We start from the raw sequence: 24,808 nt of genomic DNA on the forward strand, positions 1-24,808 counted from the left end.
CGCATCACCATTTAATCTCCAAAATGATTTGGTTCCATTTCACAATTTTAATTTGCATCAGAAGAACATACATTTCCCGCGGACTCAAAAAAAACAAAGGATTCATCTTTAATCCTTCCATTTCGAGAGTGAGATGTTCCTTTTCAATTGTGTTATTGCATGGATTACGGTATAAAATGACATTGTTTCCTCATTGTAACTCATAAAATACATTATCTCTCAGAATTTATAATTTAACATATTCCTTCTGTCTCATTTTACTTGTCCTGTTTACTATTCATTGGTCAAATCAACTCTTTCTTCATTGTTTATTTTCTTTAGTAATTTTTAAATATTTTTAAATTTGATTTTTTGTGTTTAATAGTACTTTTAACGTAGTTTTTAAATATATAAATTTTATATATTAATACTAAATTTAATATTATAAAAAATTGAATTAAAAATAACTTCAGTCAAGCCTCGTTAACCGAATCAGACAAACAAAATGGGACGGAGGTAGTATAAATTACATTATTCCAACTCATAATGCCCATTATTTAAACACATAATGGTCAGTTCATCAACACTTGAGAGCTTATTAAAGATACATTTTATAACTCATAAAATACAAGTCAATTATAAAACTTTTCAAAGGTACATTATTCAAACCAATAATGGATAACTTTTCGAAGGTAACTTATAAAAAATTATTTTAACTCATAAAATATACCGTATTATTTTACCCCAAAAAGTTCATTATTATAAATGGCTGAACAAACATCATTATTGACTAACATAATTTTTTTTTTAAACTTCAAAACAACGTAGTGGTCTACACAATAATTTGTGATTTGCCGTTCCTTTTTCCGTTAATTTACTCTTTTTTTCTTTTAGGGGCCGTCTGTTTTGTGAAAATTCTTCAAAATTTTCAATGTTGGGCTATGCAAAGAAAATAAGGCAACAAAGGAATATCAATTTTGATCAAAGGAAAACACATAAGACGGGACTAACTTAAATAACAATTTTTTTTGGCCCAGCTCTGTCCACAACCTAAAAAAAAATTACTTTTAAAATTTTCAGTTTAGTAAAATGTCATTACATTTATCAATTTAAACTAACTAATATTTACAAAATAATTTTAAAAATGCAAAGTTCTCTCACATCTAGAAATTAAACTTAACTCGGACGGGTGCTCCGCTTCGCTGGGAACTAAAAAGCAACATGTTATATTAAATTATTATATATATTTTTAAAAAGCAACATGTTATATTAAATTATTATATATATTTTTATACCCTTTCTCGTATGAAAAAATCAATCTAGCTAATACTTTGTTTTCCTCATTAAAAAATCAGTCTAGATAATAGTGTCATACTTGTTTTCAATGGAAAACAAAATAACTAAGATGAGTTAGGGAAATATTTTCCTCATTCTTAACAAAATATTTTCCAATTAAAAATATTTTCCATCCAATCAAATAACATAAAACACCATTTTACTGCACTCTTAAGAAAACATTTTCCATAAAAAATATTTGCCATGAGTGTGTCACTTACACGTCATCAACTCAGCAATATAAGGGTATTAAATACAGTGATCGAAGACCATTCATTGCAGCAAAACTATTAATTAACAACTAAAGTCTAACAAAACAATGATCAGTTGTCCTGGAAAGAGTGTTTGGGTAAGTGGATTATGATTGATAATAGTGAGTTTAGTTCTTTTTATACTAATCAACTTCACTTAAGTAAGTAATAGTATAATTTATGTATAATGAGTTTAGTGATTTTGATACTGATAACTCCATTATTTCCAAAAGCAATTACTTTTTTTCTTTATCACAAATCTGTTTGTCTGCCACTACCTAAAAGCAATGACTTTTTTTTTTTTTTTTAATTTTCCAAAAGCAACAATCAATCTTATCTTTCCAAAAGCAAATTTGTCCACCACTATCGCCCACATCATACTTCCATTCAAACGAAAATGTAGTAATCACATAGGTGTGTGGTTTAATCAGTGCACACCATAAGTGATAACAAATTTTCTTCACTATTATTTAATGTTAAGATATAATACATTTTATGTCTCAAATCCATAAAGAATGAGTCATCCACAAACTACTCCACGTTGCATGCATGCAATCTCTTACACTTCTCCACGTTGCACCGATTGTGTCGCTTCTCCGCTGCATGCCACAAAACTCTCGCATTCTTTACTATATAATTAGTCTAGTTCACAAAGACCTTGTGGTCAAACGGCATAGCTGTGGCCCTCTCAAGTGAGAGGTCACAGATTCGATCCCAGTGGGACATTGCCTCTTTATTCAATATATATATATATATATATATATATATATATATATATACACACTTATACTTTTCCCATTTTAGTATTTAATTTATTTGTCATTATATATTTTTCTTATTTATATTATTTAACATCTATAATTCTCAATTTTTTACAGTGTTGCAAAAATCGCGCCTAAGCGCCGATTAATCGGCGCCTAGGCACTAGGCGGCGCCCGGCCGCGTCGAGGAAGGCCGAAATCGGCCTCCTCCGCGGCCGGGCGCCTAGCCCGCCTGGGCCGCCTAGGCCGGGCACTTGGGCCGCCTAGGCCAGTCGGCCGGCTCTCTCTCCTTTTTTTTTTTTTTTTTTTTTTTTTTTTTTTTTTAATTAAAAAAATTATAAATATGAAACATTTAAACTATTAAATTAACTAATACTCTAATAGTCTAATAATAAGTAATAACTTAATAAAATAATACGTAATAATTAAATTAAACTAATAAGTAATGAACTAATAATTAATAAATAATAACTAATAAGTAATAACTTAATAAGTATTAAATATTTAACTATTAAAGTGTAAAGGCTTACAATATTAAACACTTTACAATTATTAACTCTTAAAATATTTTTTTAAATTAAAAAAAAAAAAAAAAACCTAGGCGCCTAGCGATGTTTGCAACCTTGATTTTTTATTATTCCCGCATTATTCCGCTATATTTCTAACATTTAAAAATAACACTTTGCACTTTAAGTGAGCCGGCTCATTACGAACGAGGATTAGTCTAAACCATTTTAATTGTATTATAGTTTCATTTGATAATCGTACTAGACTAAGATCCACATAACGCTTTATGGGCCATGCATGATCATTATTCCATGGACTATGATCTACACATTTGTGCGAACCATAAATAATAAAAAATACATTTTAATATATTAAAAGTAACATCATTATTTATATACATAAAGTACCTTATTTGAGTATATATTAAAAATATATATTATGAAATAATGTAAACTCAATACATAAATAATATACTTTTTTGTATATTAAAAATGTAATATACTTTTAGTATATTACATTATGGTCCACGTATCCGTGCAATAATTTTCCATAAGAGCTGATTGATCAACTGCATCTCTGGCCTACTCCGCAAACAGCTTTTCTTCACAAGGGCATGCATGATGTGTCCACACTCCACACAATTGACCTCTATAATTTCAATAACAGTTCTGGTCCAACACAAATTAATAATTTCTGTCCTATATTGAACAATAATTTAAATGATGAAAAAGGCTGCAGCCACATTTAATGGTTAAGAAGATAAGGTCAAGACATTAGGGGCAATCATGGAGACATATCCATAATTGTGTAAATTTGACATGATTTGAACAAAATTATGTAAAATTCAAAACCTAGATAATATTGTGGAGAGTACTAATGCTTTTTTTTTTTTTTTTCAACTTGAAAAGAAGGTAATTAGAATATCTTCTTTTGTTTTGACCAGAAATCTATAAAGAAGGCAATTGCATTGCCTTCTTTTCACTCTGACAGTGTAATTGAATAAGCACCCGACCCGAACCACAAGCGGACAAGCGGACGCTGAGAAGTCAAACGGTCACCCGTTACACAAGCACGGCATATTGAAGAGAATTTCCTCCAACGGCACCTTAGCTTGTTGTTATAACCGCACTTAGTATAGGCATTAACTGTCGGTTACACTCACATAAGGCCGGGTCGTAGCACTCATAGGTATAAATAGTGAACTCTGTTGTAGGGGAGGGGGCTCTGTTTTCTGACACACACACAAACATTCTTGTACTAAAACTACTGTTATTACTTATCAAATATACACCGGTAACATTCTTACAGTCATTAGTGCTTTCATTGACAAGCGAGATCAAATATCAAGCAAAATTTCACAAACTAGCTTGTCACTAGAAATGACACGATCAGATCTAGCAGCTTCCATGGTTCCCGTTACTTGAACTGCAACGGCAACTACGACCGCGAAGGGGATCTTCGTAGCCAACTAAACAACAATCGTGGATGGAGGCCGCATTCCCGTTCAGGCCGTGGACTTCCAAGAAACTGCCCAAGTCATTCAACAGGCGTCAACAGCGGCGACGCTGGCTCAGCTAGTGGCAGGGATGCAAGGCCAGCTCCCCCATTGCCTCCTTAAAAGTAGAGGTGGAGTCCCCGCGGAGAGAGAGAACACAAGGCCTCAGCCGCCTTGGCAATGCGAGGCTGCCTCGGTCGCAATTCAACGCCTCGGCCGCGCCTCGGCCAATTGTGCGTCCACCTCCATGCGTCTGCCTCCTAAGTGAGTCCACCTCCACGCGTTCACCTCCTCAAGTGCGTCCACTTCCTCCATGCGTCCACCTCCTCCATGTGTCCGCCTCCACAAGTGCATCCGCCTCCTAAGTGCGTCCACCTCCTAGATTTTCCTCTTGAAATGGCTTTCACTCATTGGGTGCCATGAATTCACTAACCCACCGTACCACTAATAAAAAAAATAGTAACTAATTAATTAATGACACATGAACTATAATGTAAAAGGACATCGTATCATTTTAATTATAATTCCGTTTAATTTGATAATATTGTTTTGTTTTTTAGTTTCATTTTTCACACACACTAGTTTTATTATAACATTAAAGTATCATTTTAATTATGCAACAATTTCATTTGTTAATATACATTATTGCATGTGCTCTATTTTTTTGGTTTCATTTTGAACATAATATATGTTATTGCATGCGTTGTGATTTTTAGTTTAAATTTTCACACACAAGTTTCATTATAGCAATACTAAAATATCATTTTAATTCTACTACAGTTTCATTTGACAATATACATTATTGCATTAGCTCTGTTTTTTAGCTTTATTTTTCTCACATACTAGTTTCATTTTAGTAATATTAAAGTATTATTTTAACTCTACTACAGTTTCATTTGATAATTGTGTTGAACTAAACTAACATAATATTCGATGGATCCTGGTTCACTGTACAATTGATTGAACTGATCTCCAGCCTACTTCGCAAACAGCAAAAAATTATTCTGTGAATTTGGTAGGTCAATGGATAAGGTAGGTCAATTATTAAGCAGTAAATAATTTAAATGAAGAAAATGATTCATTTCTCGATTTGAATAGTCAAGGTAAGATCATACCTCGTGGTCTAGTGACATTCGGGTGCACTCCCATATGAAAAGAGGTGGGTTCGAGCCGCCTCTTACTGACTCTTTGTGTTTCAGTAAAATACTACATTGTAATATAGTCACAAAAAAGTTCAATTATGAAGAAATGAATAATATAATTTATTTAAATGAATCCCCATTTGGATAATAGTCAAGCTAGGGAACAAAATCAATGTACGACAAAACAAATGAACATCATATCCTTGTAACTTTTTCTATAAATGGGCTAAAACCATATATGCTGTCTTCCACCCAAAATCAATCTCTCATCACATAATTATCTGCAGCAAACTCTTCTCATATTTTCATATAAACCATTCTGATATCTTCTTCTACCAATTTACCAAATGCTCTCTCTTCTCTGATCTCCATTTCCTAGCTTCCTCAGCTCTTTTTCTACTTCAACTGCAGATTTCTTAAAGATAGATATTGAATAGTCACTCTGAAATTCATTTCTCTGCCATTCACTTACAGATCAGATCAGAGGTAAGTCGTTTTTGAAATATAATATTGTTAGTAAAGTCATTTGTTTCCTCACTTGTTTGCTTAGTTTTTGCTCTTGTGTTGTTGGCTCTGTAATGTTCATTAAATTAGTTTATATTATAAATTGTGTGTGTGAATCTAATCTTTTCTTTCATCTCTATCTAATTTCAGGCAAATTATAATCTTTGACAAGTTAATTCTTTCAATCAACTCAAAGTAGTGTTCATCTCCGGATCGATCAAAGTTTATAAGCACTTACTAATAAGGTTAGTAAGCTCTGATCTTGCTAGTATAAAATTTGTGGCCAATTTGGAACAGGGTAATTAGTTGATGATAAAAATTGACAAAGCTCACTATTCATGAAATTAACTCTTTTATCTATTACTAGTATTTTCGCCCGTGCGTTGCACGGAATGGATTTGTTATAATATTTAAAGAATATTTGGATCAATATATAATTATATATATTATAACATCGAATATTATATAGCGCAATTGATGAAATTGATTGGATCGATTATGTTTTCTGATGTTTTCCTTTGAATTAGAACAAATAATTGTCCAATTACCCGGGCGTGGATAAATTTTTTTTATTATATATTGAGATAATAAAAATAAAGATGAAATTATAAAAAATTCTAATATTGAACGTGTACATTTATTTGATTATAAGATTAGTACAAAAATATTACTCAATTAATTGAATAATATATGACTTGTTTGTCTAAAATTATCTTAAAAAGAATCTATAAGTAATATGACTTATATAATTATATTATTACTAAAATAAATATGAGAAAATGAGAAATAAATTAATTATAATTATTATAAAAATAAATTCAACGACCAATGCTTAACTTAATTATCATAATAATTATTAGGCAATTATTATTAGTCAATTACACTAATATATGTGTAATTATACTTTTATACTTTAAGTATATTCATTTTCCCCATATTGCATTTAGTTTTATCTTCATCCTCCATATTTGAATGAATTAATTTTGATTATTATAAAAATCTAACAACCCATGTTCAATTAATTTTTTTAAAGTTTAAATAACTTAGAGTTTTCAAAAGGAAAGTATAATTAACTATTAAAGTTTTTAAATAATTTTCAGTCAATTAGTAATATCCTTTTCTTTTTCCGATAAATGATTTTACTTTTATTAATAGTGTTGATACGTGAGTATACATATTATCAATTTATAGATATTAGTTAATTTCTATTTTACATTTTCTTAACAAATAAGCTTTATTAATTATTTGACCAATAAAATATTTCATTAATTGACTACAAAAGTTTAGGCGGGGAATGAAATAGGAGGATTTTNAAGCCTTTTAGATAAAATATAGTAGGAATAATATCAATTAAATAAAATATCATAGGAATTTCTCAATTCTATATTTATAATTACCTTTATAAACAGATTTAATAGGAAAATTTAGTTACAAACTTATATTAAGAGTTATGGATTATTATTATATTATTATTATTATTATTAGGAAAATTATATTAAGAATTTTAGATTATTATTACTACGGAGTATTATATTATTATTATTATTATTATATTATTATTATTATTATTTTTTATTATTATATTAACATAATAGATTTTAAATCGAGGCTACAAAATTTAATATTATTATTTCATTTATTCAAGTATAGTAATCACCATTTTTTAACTAATAAGTGTGAGATAAAGATTAATAATAATTGGAATCAACAATCAATGATACAATGACCCATGTTTAGCTTCCAATGCACCATTTTTTATAAAATGAAGAATTGGAATGGTAAAACGAACAATTGGAATGAATAATTGAGGATTTATTCAAGTATAGTAACCACCATTTTTACCAAATTACATAAATATCCGTAAATGAGGAAGATCAAGATTGCAAATTCTACAATATATCCGTAAATGAGGAAGATCAAGATTGCAAATTCTACAATATATAGGTAAATGAGGAAGATCAAGATTGCAAATTCTACAATATATAGATGAATGAGGAAGATCAAGATTGCAAATTCTACAATATATAGATGAGCATCCGTAGATTGCTAGTTATTTTGCACAGTACAACTAAAAAGATGGATAGTTGAATAAGATATTATCATTCAAAATCTTGTAATACAAAGTTACAATACAATGTTTTTCCATTAGAAATTACCAATCAAAGTAATGTGATTAAAATATATAATTATAGAAAACATTTGATTGTTCACTACAATCACTCTGAAAATTGTAATTTTACATACGTGATACGCCCATGGCAAAATTGGCATAGCTACTTGAAACCTTATCAGCAAAAATTAAAGCATATTGAGCTGTTAAAATCAAACTAAATCACAGTACTACAAAATACTGTATGGAATGCAGACTACACTATAAGGATCTCCAACATGCAGAATGAATCAACTAAAAATTAAATCATACCGCATACCATAACAATTCTACGCGTGTTAAAGTTTGATCTTCGACTTCGTAGAATTACAGATTATAGATCTCTAACTAATAGTGAGAGCACAGATATTGGTACGTTGTGAGAGAAGAGTCATTTCTCATCATTATATAGTGGAGGATAAACATAATATGGAAGATTTTTCAAAAGGAAAGTATAATTAATTTTAATTTTATGTAAATATAGATGATTGACATGTAAAAGTTTTACTACAATATTATATAATTTTTTCATTCTAATATAGTTAATTACATGTCAATTATATAAATATATATAGATATATAGATATAGATATAGATTATCATATCACTAATCACCAATCACCAATTAATTAATTAATATCAATATCAATCTATATAAATATTAATATATAACAATATTACCATATCACTAATCACCAATCACCAATTAATTATTCTTTTTTAAAATAATCACCAATTAATTAATTAATATTAGTATATATTAATATATTAATATTAAGAATAATACCATATACCATATTATCAATTATCAATTATATATCACCAATCACCCATCACCCATTAATATTAACAATATTATCATATTATCATATTATCATTATCATATATTACCATAATAATATTATAGGATGGATAATTAATAAAATAATAAAATAATAAATAAATAAAATAAATGATTTTACCAAAATACCCCTAAGTTTTGGGGGGAAAATTTGGGAGGAGGAAATTGTTTTTATATATAGTATAGATTTGACTATAGTAGTAAGTCTTTTATTAATAATCTGGTCTAAATTAACTAATGTATTAACATGTTCTTTATATTCCTATTAATGATAACTAATGCATGAAGCTCATGAACTTAATTTGTTTATTTTAACAAGAAGTCAATATTTAGATTCACACCTTTAAATTTAACGCTTACTAAATAAATATTTAACTAAAGGACCAAATTTAGAACAAAATTAATAGTCAAACATCATTATTTATAGTCAAATTGAAAATCAATAATAAAAATTGGTAAATGTCAATAGTTACGAAATCATTCCTAGAATTATAACTCTCTCATCTATCATTTGGCTATAGTAAATTTGTACGTAGTATAATTCTTTTCCAAAAATTTGTTTACGAATTATTTTATTTCAAAAATTTCAAAATAATTTGATGATATTTAAAATTTTTAAATTATTTCTTAATATCTTAAATTAATTTATATATTGATATAATAGATTAATAGTAGCAAAGAATAATTTTTATAAGTTGATGTGTAAGTGAGATCACTTTTGAAAGAGAAAAGACAATTAAATGAATGCAGAATAGTAATTAATTACAAATTTAGTGATATGTCATTTTAAAAATGAGAGAAAATTCCGTAAGTGCAAAATAGTCTTATCATCCAATTAAGCTGCAACAAAAATTTCTTTCACTTGTACCCACCAAAAATTATATTTTTACCAAAAAATGTACTTTCTACTAAATACCTACTAATATATATCTNAAATGAGGAAGATCAAGATTGCAAATTCTACAATATATAGATGAGCATCCGTAGATTGCTAGTTATTTTGCACAGTACAACTAAAAAGATGGATAGTTGAATAAGATATTATCATTCAAAATCTTGTAATACAAAGTTACAATACAATGTTTTTCCATTAGAAATTACCAATCAAAGTAATGTGATTAAAATATATAATTATAGAAAACATTTGATTGTTCACTACAATCACTCTGAAAATTGTAATTTTACATACGTGATACGCCCATGGCAAAATTGGCATAGCTACTTGAAACCTTATCAGCAAAAATTAAAGCATATTGAGCTGTTAAAATCAAACTAAATCACAGTACTACAAAATACTGTATGGAATGCAGACTACACTATAAGGATCTCCAACATGCAGAATGAATCAACTAAAAATTAAATCATACCGCATACCATAACAATTCTACGCGTGTTAAAGTTTGATCTTCGACTTCGTAGAATTACAGATTATAGATCTCTAACTAATAGTGAGAGCACAGATATTGGTACGTTGTGAGAGAAGAGTCATTTCTCATCATTATATAGTGGAGGATAAACATAATATGGAAGATTTTTCAAAAGGAAAGTATAATTAATTTTAATTTTATGTAAATATAGATGATTGACATGTAAAAGTTTTACTACAATATTATATAATTTTTTCATTCTAATATAGTTAATTACATGTCAATTATATAAATATATATAGATATATAGATATAGATATAGATTATCATATCACTAATCACCAATCACCAATTAATTAATTAATATCAATATCAATCTATATAAATATTAATATATAACAATATTACCATATCACTAATCACCAATCACCAATTAATTATTCTTTTTTAAAATAATCACCAATTAATTAATTAATATTAGTATATATTAATATATTAATATTAAGAATAATACCATATACCATATTATCAATTATCAATTATATATCACCAATCACCCATCACCCATTAATATTAACAATATTATCATATTATCATATTATCATTATCATATATTACCATAATAATATTATAGGATGGATAATTAATAAAATAATAAAATAATAAATAAATAAAATAAATGATTTTACCAAAATACCCCTAAGTTTTGGGGGGAAAATTTGGGAGGAGGAAATTGTTTTTATATATAGTATAGATTTGACTATAGTAGTAAGTCTTTTATTAATAATCTGGTCTAAATTAACTAATGTATTAACATGTTCTTTATATTCCTATTAATGATAACTAATGCATGAAGCTCATGAACTTAATTTGTTTATTTTAACAAGAAGTCAATATTTAGATTCACACCTTTAAATTTAACGCTTACTAAATAAATATTTAACTAAAGGACCAAATTTAGAACAAAATTAATAGTCAAACATCATTATTTATAGTCAAATTGAAAATCAATAATAAAAATTGGTAAATGTCAATAGTTACGAAATCATTCCTAGAATTATAACTCTCTCATCTATCATTTGGCTATAGTAAATTTGTACGTAGTATAATTCTTTTCCAAAAATTTGTTTACGAATTATTTTATTTCAAAAATTTCAAAATAATTTGATGATATTTAAAATTTTTAAATTATTTCTTAATATCTTAAATTAATTTATATATTGATATAATAGATTAATAGTAGCAAAGAATAATTTTTATAAGTTGATGTGTAAGTGAGATCACTTTTGAAAGAGAAAAGACAATTAAATGAATGCAGAATAGTAATTAATTACAAATTTAGTGATATGTCATTTTAAAAATGAGAGAAAATTCCGTAAGTGCAAAATAGTCTTATCATCCAATTAAGCTGCAACAAAAATTTCTTTCACTTGTACCCACCAAAAATTATATTTTTACCAAAAAATGTACTTTCTACTAAATACCTACTAATATATATCTACTTGTAACACCCCAATTTTCACATCTGGGATTTATTACAAAATCCTAATATTACAATACATTGCGGAAGCGTCTAACCAGCAGAAAACTCGGTGTTACCGCCACGCTCAAGTATCTCTCCTATACCCAAACGTTAAGGCTAAACTTACAACATCGACATCCACTCCCATCTTGTTTAGAGCTCATCGGGCTACTAGAGTCCACACTAATCTGCATCTAATAAAGGACACAATGAAGTGTAGTTAGCACGACGGCTAAGTAAGAAAATCCATTTGTCACTTAAAAGTAGACAAAGGTTTGAAAACATTTTTAGTTTAGAAGTTAAAAAAAAAAAAAAATCATTTTCATGTCCTTTCAGACAAGTTTGCAAAACTTTCATTTCCAAGAATTTCATCATTTGCAAATAGAACCGCAGCTCTAATGCTCATAATAATCTGAACCGCAGCCCAGAGTAACAATAATTTTCATAGTCAAAAATTCACTTAGTTTCCCCTGAGTAAGCACGAGGCTTTCTTTTTTTTTCATAACTCCATCTCTTCTCAGCGAATAGACTTCGCTCTGTAGTATGAATTGATCATACAAACCTCGGGCCATGGCATTTCCAGCCTTCCCGTAGGTCTCCTTATCCCAACCTAGGGCCATGGCACTCCAGCCCTCCCGTAGGTCCACCCTTATTCCAACCCCGGGCCGTGGCATTTAAGCCTTCCCGTAGGTCCCCACCTTATTCCAGAAACTAAGGGTTTGAAAACATTTTCCTTCCTTCAGTTTTTCTTTCTTAAATCATTTCTTTGGACATATTTCACAAATGAGTCCAATATTTGATATCGGCTACCTCTTTAGCCCCTGAAGGATTTTCAAACATCATTTTCTCAAACAATAAGGTTTTGACAACCTTTATATCAAAATAGCATACGTTTTTCAACGTAAGTTTTCATAAACATTTTTGGATACACTTCACATGTCCATCTCACACTTAAAATCAACCAACATCCTTAACTATCGTCCTCAACAACTTCCACTATGATCAACACCATTAGATCATAACTTGAGGATATCGTACATCCAAATATATATAAATTCTAATAGGTAAGGTCATTGTCTAACCATAACCCAAAAATCATGAGATTATCATTTAATCTCTATCATTAATCCATGTCCTTAGCATCACCTGATCACCATTAACTCACTAACTACCTCACAATTATCACTAACACATCCATAATCATACTAAGCATAATTCAGAAAATTTCAGCTTGGCGCAGTCCGAAAGATTGAGCCGGTAAAAATAGTTCCCGAACTCTTTTTCACTTGAAATTTTTATGGTAGAACCCCAACTTATAGTACTTGATGTCCGTCAAAAGTTTTGGTCACTTTGATCGACGAATAAACACAGAAAATTCCCTTTTTGCCCTTGGTCCGAAATATTTTTCTCTCCGTCCAGTTTTGGGAAAAATTCCGAAAACCATACTTATACTACTCCGATCATTATGAAATTTTATATGTAGGTTCTACACTTGTTGAAATACATATCTACAAAAAATGGAGTCAAAATACCTTACCAATTTTTCCCAGTAAATCATGGAAGTTGCTGCCAGAATCTACCCTGATTTCCTTTCACTATTTTCACAAGTATAAGCCTATATGGACATAAATACAACATATACAAGCATATCCAAGCTATGAACATGTATACAAAAATATCCCCAAAGCTCCAAAAACACCATATTTCAACCAAAATCAATTATCCAAATTCAAGTGACTAATTCCAACTTAAGGGAATTCCTTACCTTTGTAGAAACCTTTAAACCGTACTTAGTTGATGGTGCCTTCCTTGGGTTCCTTCACCAAAGATCCTAGTAAAACACCATAATATAATGTTTCCATAAATCTTAAGTTCAAGCTTAAGTCTTAGAAGGGATTGATCCGAACAAAACCGAAGTTCTTACCCATAGAAGAGCTCTTGGAGTTGAAAAATTGCCTAAGGCTTTCTTAGATCACCATGGAAGACTAAAATTATCTCTTCTTCTTTCTCCAAGAGTGTCATTCGAAAATGGGATGGGGAGTAAGAGAGAGATGTGATCTTTGTGTGATTTTGTTCTTGATTCACAAGTAACAAGTGCAAGGCCACCATACCTCATAAATGTTACATTAAATGCCCAATCCTAGTCTAGATTTGCTTGCCACATGTCAACACCCCATGGAGTCCTTACAAGATCTCAAATCTAATTGGCCAGTTTATGCTTAAATCAGATGAATGTTCGGAGGATTATAACTTAATTCGGGAAAATTCTAATACCAAAATTATCGTAAAAATATTCCCGTCGCAAATCACCAATTTTGGGAATTTTCCGATAATCCGCTAAATTTAGGTACAGAGTCCGTAATAATTTATCCCTTACAGTCCATTTAAAAATTCCCCTTGAACTAACTAGAATTTCAGGCTTAATCGTATGATATTTAATAACCCCAATTCTAGAAAATTCGAACTGAATCTATATCCTTAAAATTTTCTCGGTTCGTGACCGGTGCGTAGTTCGCAGCCTATCGATAACTAATCCTTAAAAAAAAATTATTTCGAGCATCAAACCGTCTTCTCTTAAATGTCATAACTTAAAGACCTATTTTCCGAACCTCAAACTTATCGGAAAATACGAGGGGTTACACTACTATCTACTAATCTATCTATTATTAACTTTTAAATATAATAAGAGTCAATGTTGGCAAAGTTAATTATAATGAGAATAAAAATTATGTTGGTGTAATAATTTAAATTAATAAATTTTACATTTTTATTTATTCCTTAGCTTATACATCTGCTACATATAGTAAGAGTCAATATTAGTAAGGTCATAACGAAAATAAAAATTATGTTGGTGTAATAATGTGAACTGATAACTTTTACATTTTTATTTATTTTTTGTACAATGATAAGACATTTTCAAAGTTACCTGGCCCTATTTTACTTTTTACTTTTCAATTTATGTACACTTTAGAAAAATAATTTTAATATTATTAACTTACTCATTGTGAATTATTTTCTAATAATAACAATAATAATAATAATAATAATAATTATTATTATTATTATTATTATTATTATTATATTAGTATACATAACATGGAATTCATGCGCCAAGGACCTTGTAGTCTAGTGGTATCAAACCTTTTCCTTTACAAGGGAAGTGGTGGGTTCGAGCCTCAGTGGAGTCAATATTGACTCTTGTGCTTCAATAGGTTGAGAAAGTAGTTATGAACAGATACTGCATTCTAATAGAGTTAGTAGTATTTAAAAAAAAAAAACATGGAATCATGCCAATTTTTTTTGTTTTTATTTTTCTATTTTTTTCAACTCTTTTATTCTTTTTGGTAATAATCAAAATAGAATAATATTTATTTTATTTACTTAATTTAGTTTGTTTCTTTCAACTATATTTAAAAAAAAAAAAAAAGAAGAAGTGAAAGTTATTACTTTTAGAATCTTGATCTTAAACGAATATGAATGTCATACTATAATTATTTTAAGGATAATTTGTTTTTTCTTTACTTAAATCAATCATTATTTGTTGTAACACAAATTTTAATTTTATATTCCAAATATATATTTCTTTAATTAAATTGTACATTTTATTACAAGTCTATTTTGTATGACACAAAATTTTAAGTTTTTACTGACTCATCAATATTGCATTAAGAAGACTAAATTTATTTTAATATGAAAATTGTTAGGACATCATTTTTATTATCAATTATAACTATCTATAGCAATGCTCATCTTTACTAATACTTTTATTAGAAGTTGAAAATACTCATTTTAATTATATTGAAAATAATTGTTTTTATTTTAGATTAACTATTTTATGTTAATTTTTTAATATTTAAAAATTTGAACATATTTCTAACCAAACCCCGTACTTCTTGAAGCAATTCAAGGTTCCAAAGATAAAAAAGAAATGCCAAACATCTATGAGATTGGTAATGATAAAGTTGTGGGTTTTGAGAATGAAGCAACAACAATTATAAATGAACTTATTCGTGGGTCAAAGGAGAAAGAAGTAATTTTAATTACTGGTATGGGCGGGTTGGGAAAGACAACTTTGGTCAAGAGAGTGTATGAGGAGAAATCTATAGTCAACCACTTTGACAAATATGCATGGTGTACTGTTTCTCAAGAATATGATTGTAAGGACTTGTTCAACAAAATATATAATCAAGTTTGTGGCAAGGAGACAGAGACTGATAGTATAGCTGAAAAGCTTCGCAAAAGCCTGATGGGATGGAGATACCTCATAGTGTTGGATGATATTTGGAGTCTCAAAGCATGGGAAGAATTGAATAGAGCTTTTCCCTCATGTGACAATGGAAGTAGAGTTGTTTTAACAAGCAGACAAGAAAGTGTAGTTTCTAATGCTAAACATATTTGCCTTCCATTCTTCACTGTTGATGAGAGCTGGGAATTATTGCAAGTGAAGTTATTTAAAGGGAAGGAATGCCCTAAAGAGATTGAAAATATTGGAAAACAAATATCTAAAGAGTGTGGGGGACTACCTTTAATAGTTGGTTTGGTAGCCGGGCTTCTGGGAGGAGTTGAAAAGAGTGAGCAAATGTGGCAAAAATTTCTTAATACTTTAAGCTCACAAGTTGCATTTAGAGGCGGAATGCAGAGCAATGATGTGATAGAACTTAGTTACAAGCATTTATCACATGATTTGAAACAATGCTTACTTTACTTTAGTGCATTCAAAGAGGATGCAGAAATTGAAGTTTCTTATCTAATAGAACTATGGATATCTGAAGGGTTCATAAAGATTACGGAGGAGGAGAGAGTAGAAGACATGGCAAAGCATTATTTGAACCATCTGGTTAGGAGTAACTTAGTAATGGTTTCTGAAAGGAATTACGATGGTGGCATCTTATGGTGCGTTGTTCATGATTTGGTACATGATTTTTGTTTAGCAAAAGCTAAAAAGGAAAATTTCTTGCACATAATTAGGGTGGGAGATAAATTGGACCCAACTTTGAAATTTACTCCATATCGAATATCTTTTCGTAGATCTAGATTTTTTGAAATTCCTAATGAATTGGTACCATGGAATTCTTCTGTCAGCACAATTTTGGGTTACCCAGAGATTTACAATGAAATACATTTTGATGTTTATAATGGCTCATGGGTAGCCAAAAAATTTGAACATCTCACAATCTTGAGTTTTGAGTCCATTATGATGGACAAATCAGTTTTATTCGAAATGAACTCACTAATTCATCTAAAGTATCTTGCTCTTTATCTATGTGGACGTGGTTCTGTCTCACCATCATCACTCAAGAATCTTCAGTGTCTCTTAACATTAAAGTTGAGATCAGAAAAGCATTTGCATTTGCCAAAATATTTTTTGAATATGAAAAGTTTGAGACATATGACTATCCGCCACTATGGTTGTGATTCATGCCCAACAGAACCAACTCCAGCATGTGGTATTGAAACAATTTCTGGTTTAGAAGTCTTACAGAGCTTAGATTTGCAGACTTTTCTGTGTATAAGGAGGGATGAACATTTATTGAGGAAGCTTTCCAATCTCAAATGTTTGAGTTGTGTGGTCTCATCTTCATATCCATTTGCTGATGAAATTGAAATGCTGCATCATCTTGAATTTCTCTGGATACATAAACTCCGTTTTTGGGATGTTGATCCATATAGTCATGAGAATCCACATCTTCTTAAGGATCTTAAACTCAGCAAGTTTCCATCAAATATTAAGGAAATAAATTTGGAGGGTATTACTCTTTCGTCGTCAGCAATGTCAATAATTGCACAGCTCTCCAATCTTGAAGCTCTAATACTAGTGGGTTGCAAGTTTGAGGAGGAAGAATGGAAAGTGGAGGAGGAAACCCTATTCTGCAAACTCAAATACCTGGAATTAATGAATCCTGGTATTACAATTTGGAATATTAGCAGTTCTGAGTCTTTTCCTTGCCTTGAGCAAGTAATTTTGGATTGTTGTGTGAAGTTACAGGAGGTGCCTTATAGTTTGGCTGATATTGCTACATTGAAACTAATCTGGGTTCGTGACTGCACTGATACATGTGAACGGTCCGTGAAGAAAATTGAGGAAGATGTACAAGAATTCGGAAATGATGGGCAACTCAAGATTATATTAAGTAAGTGAAATGAACAAATTTCTAATATTATACCAGTCGTTATACCGTGGACCATGGATCATAGATGATATTGCAGTTGTGTTGAATTGATACGTGTTGAACGGATACTGCAATTGTGTTGAAATGAAACTGCAGTTACGCGGAACAGAGGTCGTGTCATCCATTTGAAACTGCAGTTGTGTTGAACGGATACTGCAGTTGTGTTGAACGGATGAACGATCTCTGTTCCACGCAACTACAGTTTCCTTTTAACACAGCTGCAGTATCTTTTCAACACAACTGCACTATCCGTTCAATGCAACTGCAATATCAGTCATGATCATGGTCCACAATATAATTTGCGAATATTATACTCCGTACGTAATCGTTCACAATAATTTATTTTTACAGGAATGACAGGTGATTCAAATATAAGTTCTGCAAATATGACAGGGCCAGGGCCTATAAAGAGAAGACATGATCGAGATATGTTCCGGCAAAGAGGTAACAAGTAAAGAAGTGTGACTGTGTGAGCAATAGACCAGTTTGATGCGTGAATTATGTAGTTACAACTTGCAGTATCACTTGAATCTTTATTTGTGATGCGGATCGGGTCATGTCAATATATAAATATAATACTTATACTAGCAAATATAATACTAAATCATGAATAAAATGTTTGTTACTTAGGAGAAAGATAATAATTTTATATTTTTATGTAAAAGTATTACTTTTTCATAAAAAATATTATATTTTCCCCTTATAAGTAATGTTGCACTTATAAAGGTAAATATAATACTTTTGATGAAAAATGTAAAAATATTACATTTTTCCTAAAAAAAAAATTACATTTTCTCATATAAGTAATGCTAAATATTTTATTCTTGATTTAGTATTATATATATTTGTTAGTATAAGTACTACATTTCATCTTGATCCGACTTGTCTCACGGACAAAGATCTGTAAGACAATCTCACACAAGTTATTGTCTCTTTTAGGTGCTTTCGCAGATGCTAGTTACGCTTGTTTGGGAATTACTTTAAATAATGCAATATATATATATATATATATATATATATATATATATATATATATATATATATATAGTGTGTGTGTGCGGAGTCCTATTAAAACCTCTTGTTTGGTATAATTGGTTGCAGAAGAGTTGAGGACAAAATTCATGGCTTTTTTGGCTGAAAAAAGATCCGACAAAGGAAGGGGAATCGCCGGAATGTTTTCAAAAATAAAACAAATAAAAAACAAAGGAAGGTTAGAACATCAACAATAGTGGATTTTAGGTTGTTCTTGTAGAAGAGGGGCACATGCACACCACGTACCAGGTTAGGTGCGCAAAACATTATTTTTATTTTATTCTTTCTTTTATTTGTTAGACTTTGTTTTATTTTTTCCATTTCCTTTTCTCGCATTTCCTTCTCTCATCTCGCATACTTGGCAACCTAAAGCCTTCAAAAAACCTCTAACAAATGAGGTTGCTCTTACACTTCAATAGATTAAAAAAAAAAAAAAAAACCTTTGAGTAGGCTTCTAATTTGTAGTCATATTTGAGTCACGAAAAAACTTCAATTTTACATTTCAAGCGTGTAAAAGTTTCAATAAAAGTAATAATAACAAAGAAGTGTAACATTTTTCATTAAGAAAATTATTAAATGGTGCAAGTTATTTGGGCTCTTAAATGACGATTAAGTATTGTAACGGTCATAACAGAACCGTTACAAAGTCTATATTGATGGTTAATAGGCTATATAAAGTTAGGTCCTTCACTGCTCAGATTACCAGTCTTTTGACAATACATACACCATCTCTATTGAACCAGAGAAAAAGTGGAAGACACTCCACCAAAATAACTACAACAAGAACGAAGGCAAACTACTACAATTTAAAAGCAATTTACTAAAGAACAACTATGACTGGAGGTTAGTTTCTATTTCTTACATATAAAATATTGCATAAAAGTATATGCGTTTATATTCTGCTAACAAGAAGAACATGAAAATGCACAATATATTTCTTTCCGGCTTTCAATATTCATATACAATATCTATTGATACTATTACTAACACTAATAATAATTAAGTTACTAAAATTATATTAATTATACAAAGTAATAATTTATTTTAATATGCATAATGTCCTCTTACTTTTTTTTTTGGTGAAAGAAAGGAGCCAACTGGCTCCAGAAATTAACGAATCCTCCTAGAAAGGACTTCCTTAGCGTCGCGAGCAAGGAGCGTTAGCAACCTCCCTGGTGGAGTGTCAAGAATCGTGGTACCCCACGGAGAATCTTGTCCCTGGTTTGCGAGGAAATCGGCACATTGATTGCCCTCACTTTAATTTGTAATCAATTATACTTTAATTGGACACCCTAATTGATTCTTTCTTTTAGACTCACTACTAATTAAATCACCAAATATTTCATTCATTTTATCCTTATTAGCAACAAAAATGGCTGAGAGATGAATTTGATATATTATATGATCAAAATGTATAATGAATTAATGAGAGAAATTAATTATCAAAGTTTACCTATTGAGTTAGAAAAAAAAAATAGAAAAGTTTTTAAATAGCCTTTGTTTCACGTTGATAAAGGATTTGTGTTTACATTAATATGAATCGAATTTAATTTTTTAAAGGGTTTAAATTATGTACTCCGTAATATAAAAGTAATTTTTTAAAGAATTTGAATTATATAATATAAAAGTTCTCTATCGTGCTGAAAAAAAAATTTATGAGTATCACACACCTTAGATTAACTTTAAGATGCTGACAACCAAATGGCAAGAGTGCCACTTATTGATTTGACCCTAGCTACTAACAACTGAAAAAAAAAAAAATTTAAAAATAATTACGCGCCTAGACGAGGGCACCTTAAAAATAACTGCACGCGCCTGCCTGGGTGCGAATTCTGCATGCAGTGATTTTTTTTTGAGTGGGGCCCACCCAATTCTTCGAAAACCCCAAATTTATAGCAGAAAAAACACTAAAAAACATTCACCTTCACATTTATTAAAAATCCACCCATTGAACTTTACTATTTCAAAAACCCTCCAAAATCCAGGGAAGGCGTTATAAAAAGTTAAGCAATATTTGAAGGTAGGTACTAAGGGGAATCGATATCAAATCATCACATTAATTAATAAAGTAGTCACTATATTCAAATAAAGTAACCATCGACCTTCTTCATCATCTTTATAATTTGCAAAGACAAGCTATGAAACTACAGATCTTTTCATTCCTCGCAATCGATCCATAGCTGCCAACATATTAAACTCCAACAGTGCATCATATCTTGAGAACGGCGGCTTCATTCCTTGGCATCTACAGGACTGGGTGTTACCGCCCTTCAGAAGCAGAAGCCATCGCAGCTAGAGAGGCACTAAGCTGGATCAAGTTAAAAGCCTGGGATTACATTCATCTCGAAACGGATTGTCTACTACTCGCCCAAGCTGTTTATTTGCAGTATAGTGAATCCTCTTTTGATCCGAGCCACTGATGTAAAGGATCTGTTGTATTCTTTCTAGAATGCACGTCTTTCTTTTGTTAAACGAGTCGCGAAACTTTTCGTCACCTTCCTTTATCACTACTGCTTTATAATCAATTTGAATTAATAAAATTGTTCTCCATTCACCTGATAGCAGGTTAACACATCATTTAACAGGTTGCATATTGACATGAAAAATGACTTAGATAATGATTTGGCATTTTCTTTAAATTTCCTTTTCATTTCTTTTTTTTTTTGTTTGAAAACCCTTTTCTTGCATAAACTTATATCAGAAAATCCTCAAATCAACTATGAAATTCTCAAATCACATTTGAAATCCTTATTTGGTTTGTTGTTCCTTCGGGGTTTCATCAAATTGAAGTTTATCAGTTCGTAACTTCATCAATTTGTAGTTTCAATTTCTTAGCCCGTTTGATTTGCTGAAAAATATTTGAAGGGCGTATATGTTAATACAAAAGAACTACGTATTGCAGAAGATTTTTTGCAAATTGTAGTGATAGAAAGTGCACTATGAAGAAATGTTTTAGCACCAAAGTAGTGTTTGGTCCACCATTTACATAATTTAGCTCCAAAATAGTGCATTGTCAAGGGGATCATATTTCAGTCTATTTATTAACATCTTAATTATTATATAAAATTATAAAGTGAATATATATCTTTCAAACAAAAAAACTGAATATATATTGCAACATATTTTATGTTAGAAAAGCATTTTCAAAACTAAAAAGAATAAATGAAAAGGGAAATTTAAAAATAAAATATCAAATCATCATCCATGTCAACATGCAACCTACTAGATTAAGTGTTAACCTGCTATCATGTAAAATTACATACATTGTTGGGTGTCTTAATTGCATTTTGTTTTTCATTCAGTAACCAAATTGCACTTTCATGTTCCATTCAATAATCAATTTGAACCTTATTCCTTTTTAAAATATCAATAATTTTTATCACTAATTACTAATTTGAGTTGAAATTATTTGTTTGTTTATTATTTATGCTTGTTTATATGTGTTTACAATGAGCATTTTTTTACCATCAAGTGCATATTGTTATAGAACACATTGTTGTACTTTCTAGTACAACTGAGCTTCTTTTTCACTTGAAGCTATCCCAATCTATCTCTCTCTCTCCATACATACATACATATATGTGTATATATATATATATATATATATATATATATATATATATTTATTTATTGTGCGGAGTCCTACTAAAACCTCTTGTTTGGTATAATTGGCTGCAGAAAAGTTAAGAGGATCCATGGCTTATTTGGCTGCAAAATGAAATTTCTCGACAAAGAAAGGGGAATGTTAGAGCATCAACACCGACGGTGCCAGGAAAACAAGTTTCCAGATAATTTTATCAATGATCTGATTCATACCAAGTTTGTAGAAAAAAAAAAAAAAGAACCAAAAAGTTATATCTTTAGTGTGAAAAAAAAAACAAATTAAGGTGGAAAACAAGCAGGGGGCTTCAGGGTGTGTAACAATCAGATCATTGATAATTATCTCACTGAAATCCGCTAAGATATTTTGTATTATATCATCATAAGCCCAAATCAAATAGATTTGTTAACAAAAAAAAACAATACCCAAAAGAAGATATAATTATAAAAATCAAGAAAAAGGGAGATGAAGATTGGGTGTGCTCAGACAGCCAAGGGTTTGTCTTCAAACAGAAGGTCAGAAACTCTAGTCCACATAAATTGCATCCTCACCGCACCCCATTCACACTAAATACAATTATTTCAATCTCAGAAGCTTTAGCCTTAAACAACCATATTTTTTAAAAGGTACCTTTCGATTAATTGACAAGTTAATGTTGTATGCAGTAAGCAAATGAAATACTGCCCTGGACACTACACAATCATCTGCTTCTTTACTATCCTCAACTGTTTCCTTGTGGATATAGGATTCTACATTCCAAATCATTCATCAGCTATTCAAATTTCTCCAATAGACAATTTTCTTACAAAGTGACAGACCATTCTTGCTCTTGATTAAGGTATAAACATTCGTAAACTTTGGCCACTATACTGTTCCTATTTGCTTTTGAAATGGTTTCTGTTGCAAAGGGGAGTACTGTCCATATTTTGAGCATTTTAAATTCCAAACTTTGTTGGATTTAAAACATTCAAATAGTTAACGAATGAATTCTCTAGAACAAGTTCATAACATATTAAAATTTATTTATTTACAAAACTTCATTAGAATTTTGAAGTCCATTGATATGTAAGTGGTGTTTCCAGGATGCAATAGCACAGTGAAAAAGTCCATTGATCAGGATATGCCACTCTTCTTCCCTTTCGCGTCTGAGCCATTATGCCAAGAGGAACTTATATTCTCCCCCAGAATTGGTAATAGACGCATATATACACAAAACAAACATACACAAAAACTTCAAATTTTTTTTTTACAAATTTCATACTTAAAAAATTGAAATAAAATAATTTGATATTGAAATAAAATGCTCAGTGGAAGGAGAAGTCGTTAATTAGAAGGCTCACGGAGAAGGATTAAAAATCCAACTTTTACCCACTGCCCAAAACACCAGAGGTGTTCATCTCATCACAGCATTCAACAAAATCAATTCAAATCAAATTTCCAGCAAAACAAAAAAAAAAAAACAAAAAAATATCTTTTATTGTGAAAAACAAGAAGGGAGCTTCAGTGTGTGTAACAATCAGATCATTGATGAAATATCTCACTGAAATCCGCTAAGATAATTTGTATTATCATCATAAGCCCACATCAAACCAGATTTGTTTTTTTTTAAAAAAAAAACTATAGAAATCAATAAAAAATAAAAAAAAAACCAAAAAAAAAAAACTATAGAAATCAAGAAACAAGGAGATGAAGGTTGGGTGTGCTCAGACAGCCAAGGGTTTGTCTTCAACCGTAAGATCAGAAACTCTAGTCCACATAAATTGCATCCTCACCGCACCCCATAGAAATTATCAACACATAAAACTAAAGAGAAAACAAACATGTGGGAGAGAGAGAGAGGAACTTACAGAAGAGAAGGAAGGATGGAATGAGAGGAGAGGTAGGGAGGTTTGGAATATATAGATACACATTAGGAGGAGAGGTTCCGCATAGATCTCATCTCCTCCGGCGGCTCCGGCTAGGGATTTTGTGCAGAGAGGAGACTTTGTTTAGGGTTTTGTGGTGGCCCTTAGGCCCAACCATAGATTAGGGCTCTGTTTGAAGCCTATTTACTTCAAACGGCCCAATCATTCAGTTAGTGGCCTCCGTAACATTCTACATTTGGACTATCTTTTTTTTTTTTTTTTTTTTTTTTTTTTTTTAAAAAAAATTT

At 30.2% G+C, this 24,808-nt stretch overlaps 1 protein-coding gene, 1 long non-coding RNA gene and 6 other non-coding genes across 11 annotated transcripts; 1 reads left to right on the plus strand and 7 right to left on the minus strand.

Annotated features, from left to right (window-relative positions):
* Nucleotides 1-5,734: 5,734 nt before the first annotated feature.
* Nucleotides 5,735-20,409, plus strand: LOC116032293 (putative late blight resistance protein homolog R1A-10). Of its 4 annotated transcripts, none has more exons than XR_004100749.1 (7): nucleotides 5,735-5,956; nucleotides 6,125-6,219; nucleotides 15,753-17,984; nucleotides 18,375-18,467; nucleotides 19,125-19,309; nucleotides 19,799-19,898; nucleotides 20,142-20,409. XR_004100749.1 is itself a non-coding variant. In XM_031274791.1 (5 exons), the coding sequence occupies exons 3-5, from the start codon at nucleotides 15,782-15,784 to the stop codon at nucleotides 19,250-19,252; spliced, it is 2,424 nt and encodes an 807-aa protein (XP_031130651.1). In that variant the 5' UTR covers nucleotides 5,735-5,956; nucleotides 6,125-6,219; nucleotides 15,753-15,781; the 3' UTR covers nucleotides 19,253-19,390. The 4 variants fall into 4 exon arrangements, 1 of the variants encoding a protein (XP_031130651.1); XR_004100751.1 differs by having other exon boundaries at nucleotides 20,146-20,409; XR_004100750.1 differs by having other exon boundaries at nucleotides 19,125-19,304.
* A 2,549-nt stretch (nucleotides 20,410-22,958) lies between these two features.
* Nucleotides 22,959-23,045, minus strand: LOC116033746. The gene has a single exon (XR_004100918.1). It is a non-coding gene; the product is annotated as a small nucleolar RNA R11/Z151 (small nucleolar RNA).
* Nucleotides 22,995-24,730, minus strand: LOC116032294. The gene is made up of 2 exons (XR_004100752.1): nucleotides 24,504-24,730; nucleotides 22,995-23,801 (listed from the first exon to the last, which is right to left on the minus strand). It is a non-coding gene; the product is annotated as an uncharacterized LOC116032294 (long non-coding RNA).
* Nucleotides 23,131-23,216, minus strand: LOC116033743. The gene has a single exon (XR_004100915.1). It is a non-coding gene; the product is annotated as a small nucleolar RNA Z157/R69/R10 (small nucleolar RNA).
* On the minus strand, nucleotides 23,718-23,848 carry LOC116033757. The gene has a single exon (XR_004100928.1). It is a non-coding gene; the product is annotated as a small nucleolar RNA snoR80 (small nucleolar RNA).
* On the minus strand, nucleotides 23,956-24,067 carry LOC116033747. The gene has a single exon (XR_004100919.1). It is a non-coding gene; the product is annotated as a small nucleolar RNA Z152/R70/R12 (small nucleolar RNA).
* On the minus strand, nucleotides 24,152-24,237 carry LOC116033745. The gene has a single exon (XR_004100917.1). It is a non-coding gene; the product is annotated as a small nucleolar RNA R11/Z151 (small nucleolar RNA).
* LOC116033744 lies at nucleotides 24,352-24,437 on the minus strand. Its single transcript, XR_004100916.1, has one exon. It is a non-coding gene; the product is annotated as a small nucleolar RNA Z157/R69/R10 (small nucleolar RNA).
* Nucleotides 24,731-24,808: the final 78 nt, after the last annotated feature.

Source organism: Ipomoea triloba, chromosome 10, assembly GCF_003576645.1.
Source record: "Ipomoea triloba cultivar NCNSP0323 chromosome 10, ASM357664v1".
Taxonomy (NCBI): Eukaryota; Viridiplantae; Streptophyta; class Magnoliopsida; order Solanales; family Convolvulaceae; genus Ipomoea; species Ipomoea triloba.

Excerpts from the sequence above, each read along its gene's own strand:
- LOC116032293 (XM_031274791.1), top strand. The coding sequence starts at position 15,782 with ATGCCAAACATCTATGAGATTGGTAATGATAAAGTTGTGGGTTTTGAG. Across the intron at positions 17,985-18,374 it reads GCAACTCAAGATTATATTAA|GAATGACAGGTGATTCAAAT; the intron begins GTAAGTGAAATG and ends TTATTTTTACAG. Across the intron at positions 18,468-19,124 it reads AGATATGTTCCGGCAAAGAG|AAGAGTTGAGGACAAAATTC; the intron begins GTAACAAGTAAA and ends AATTGGTTGCAG.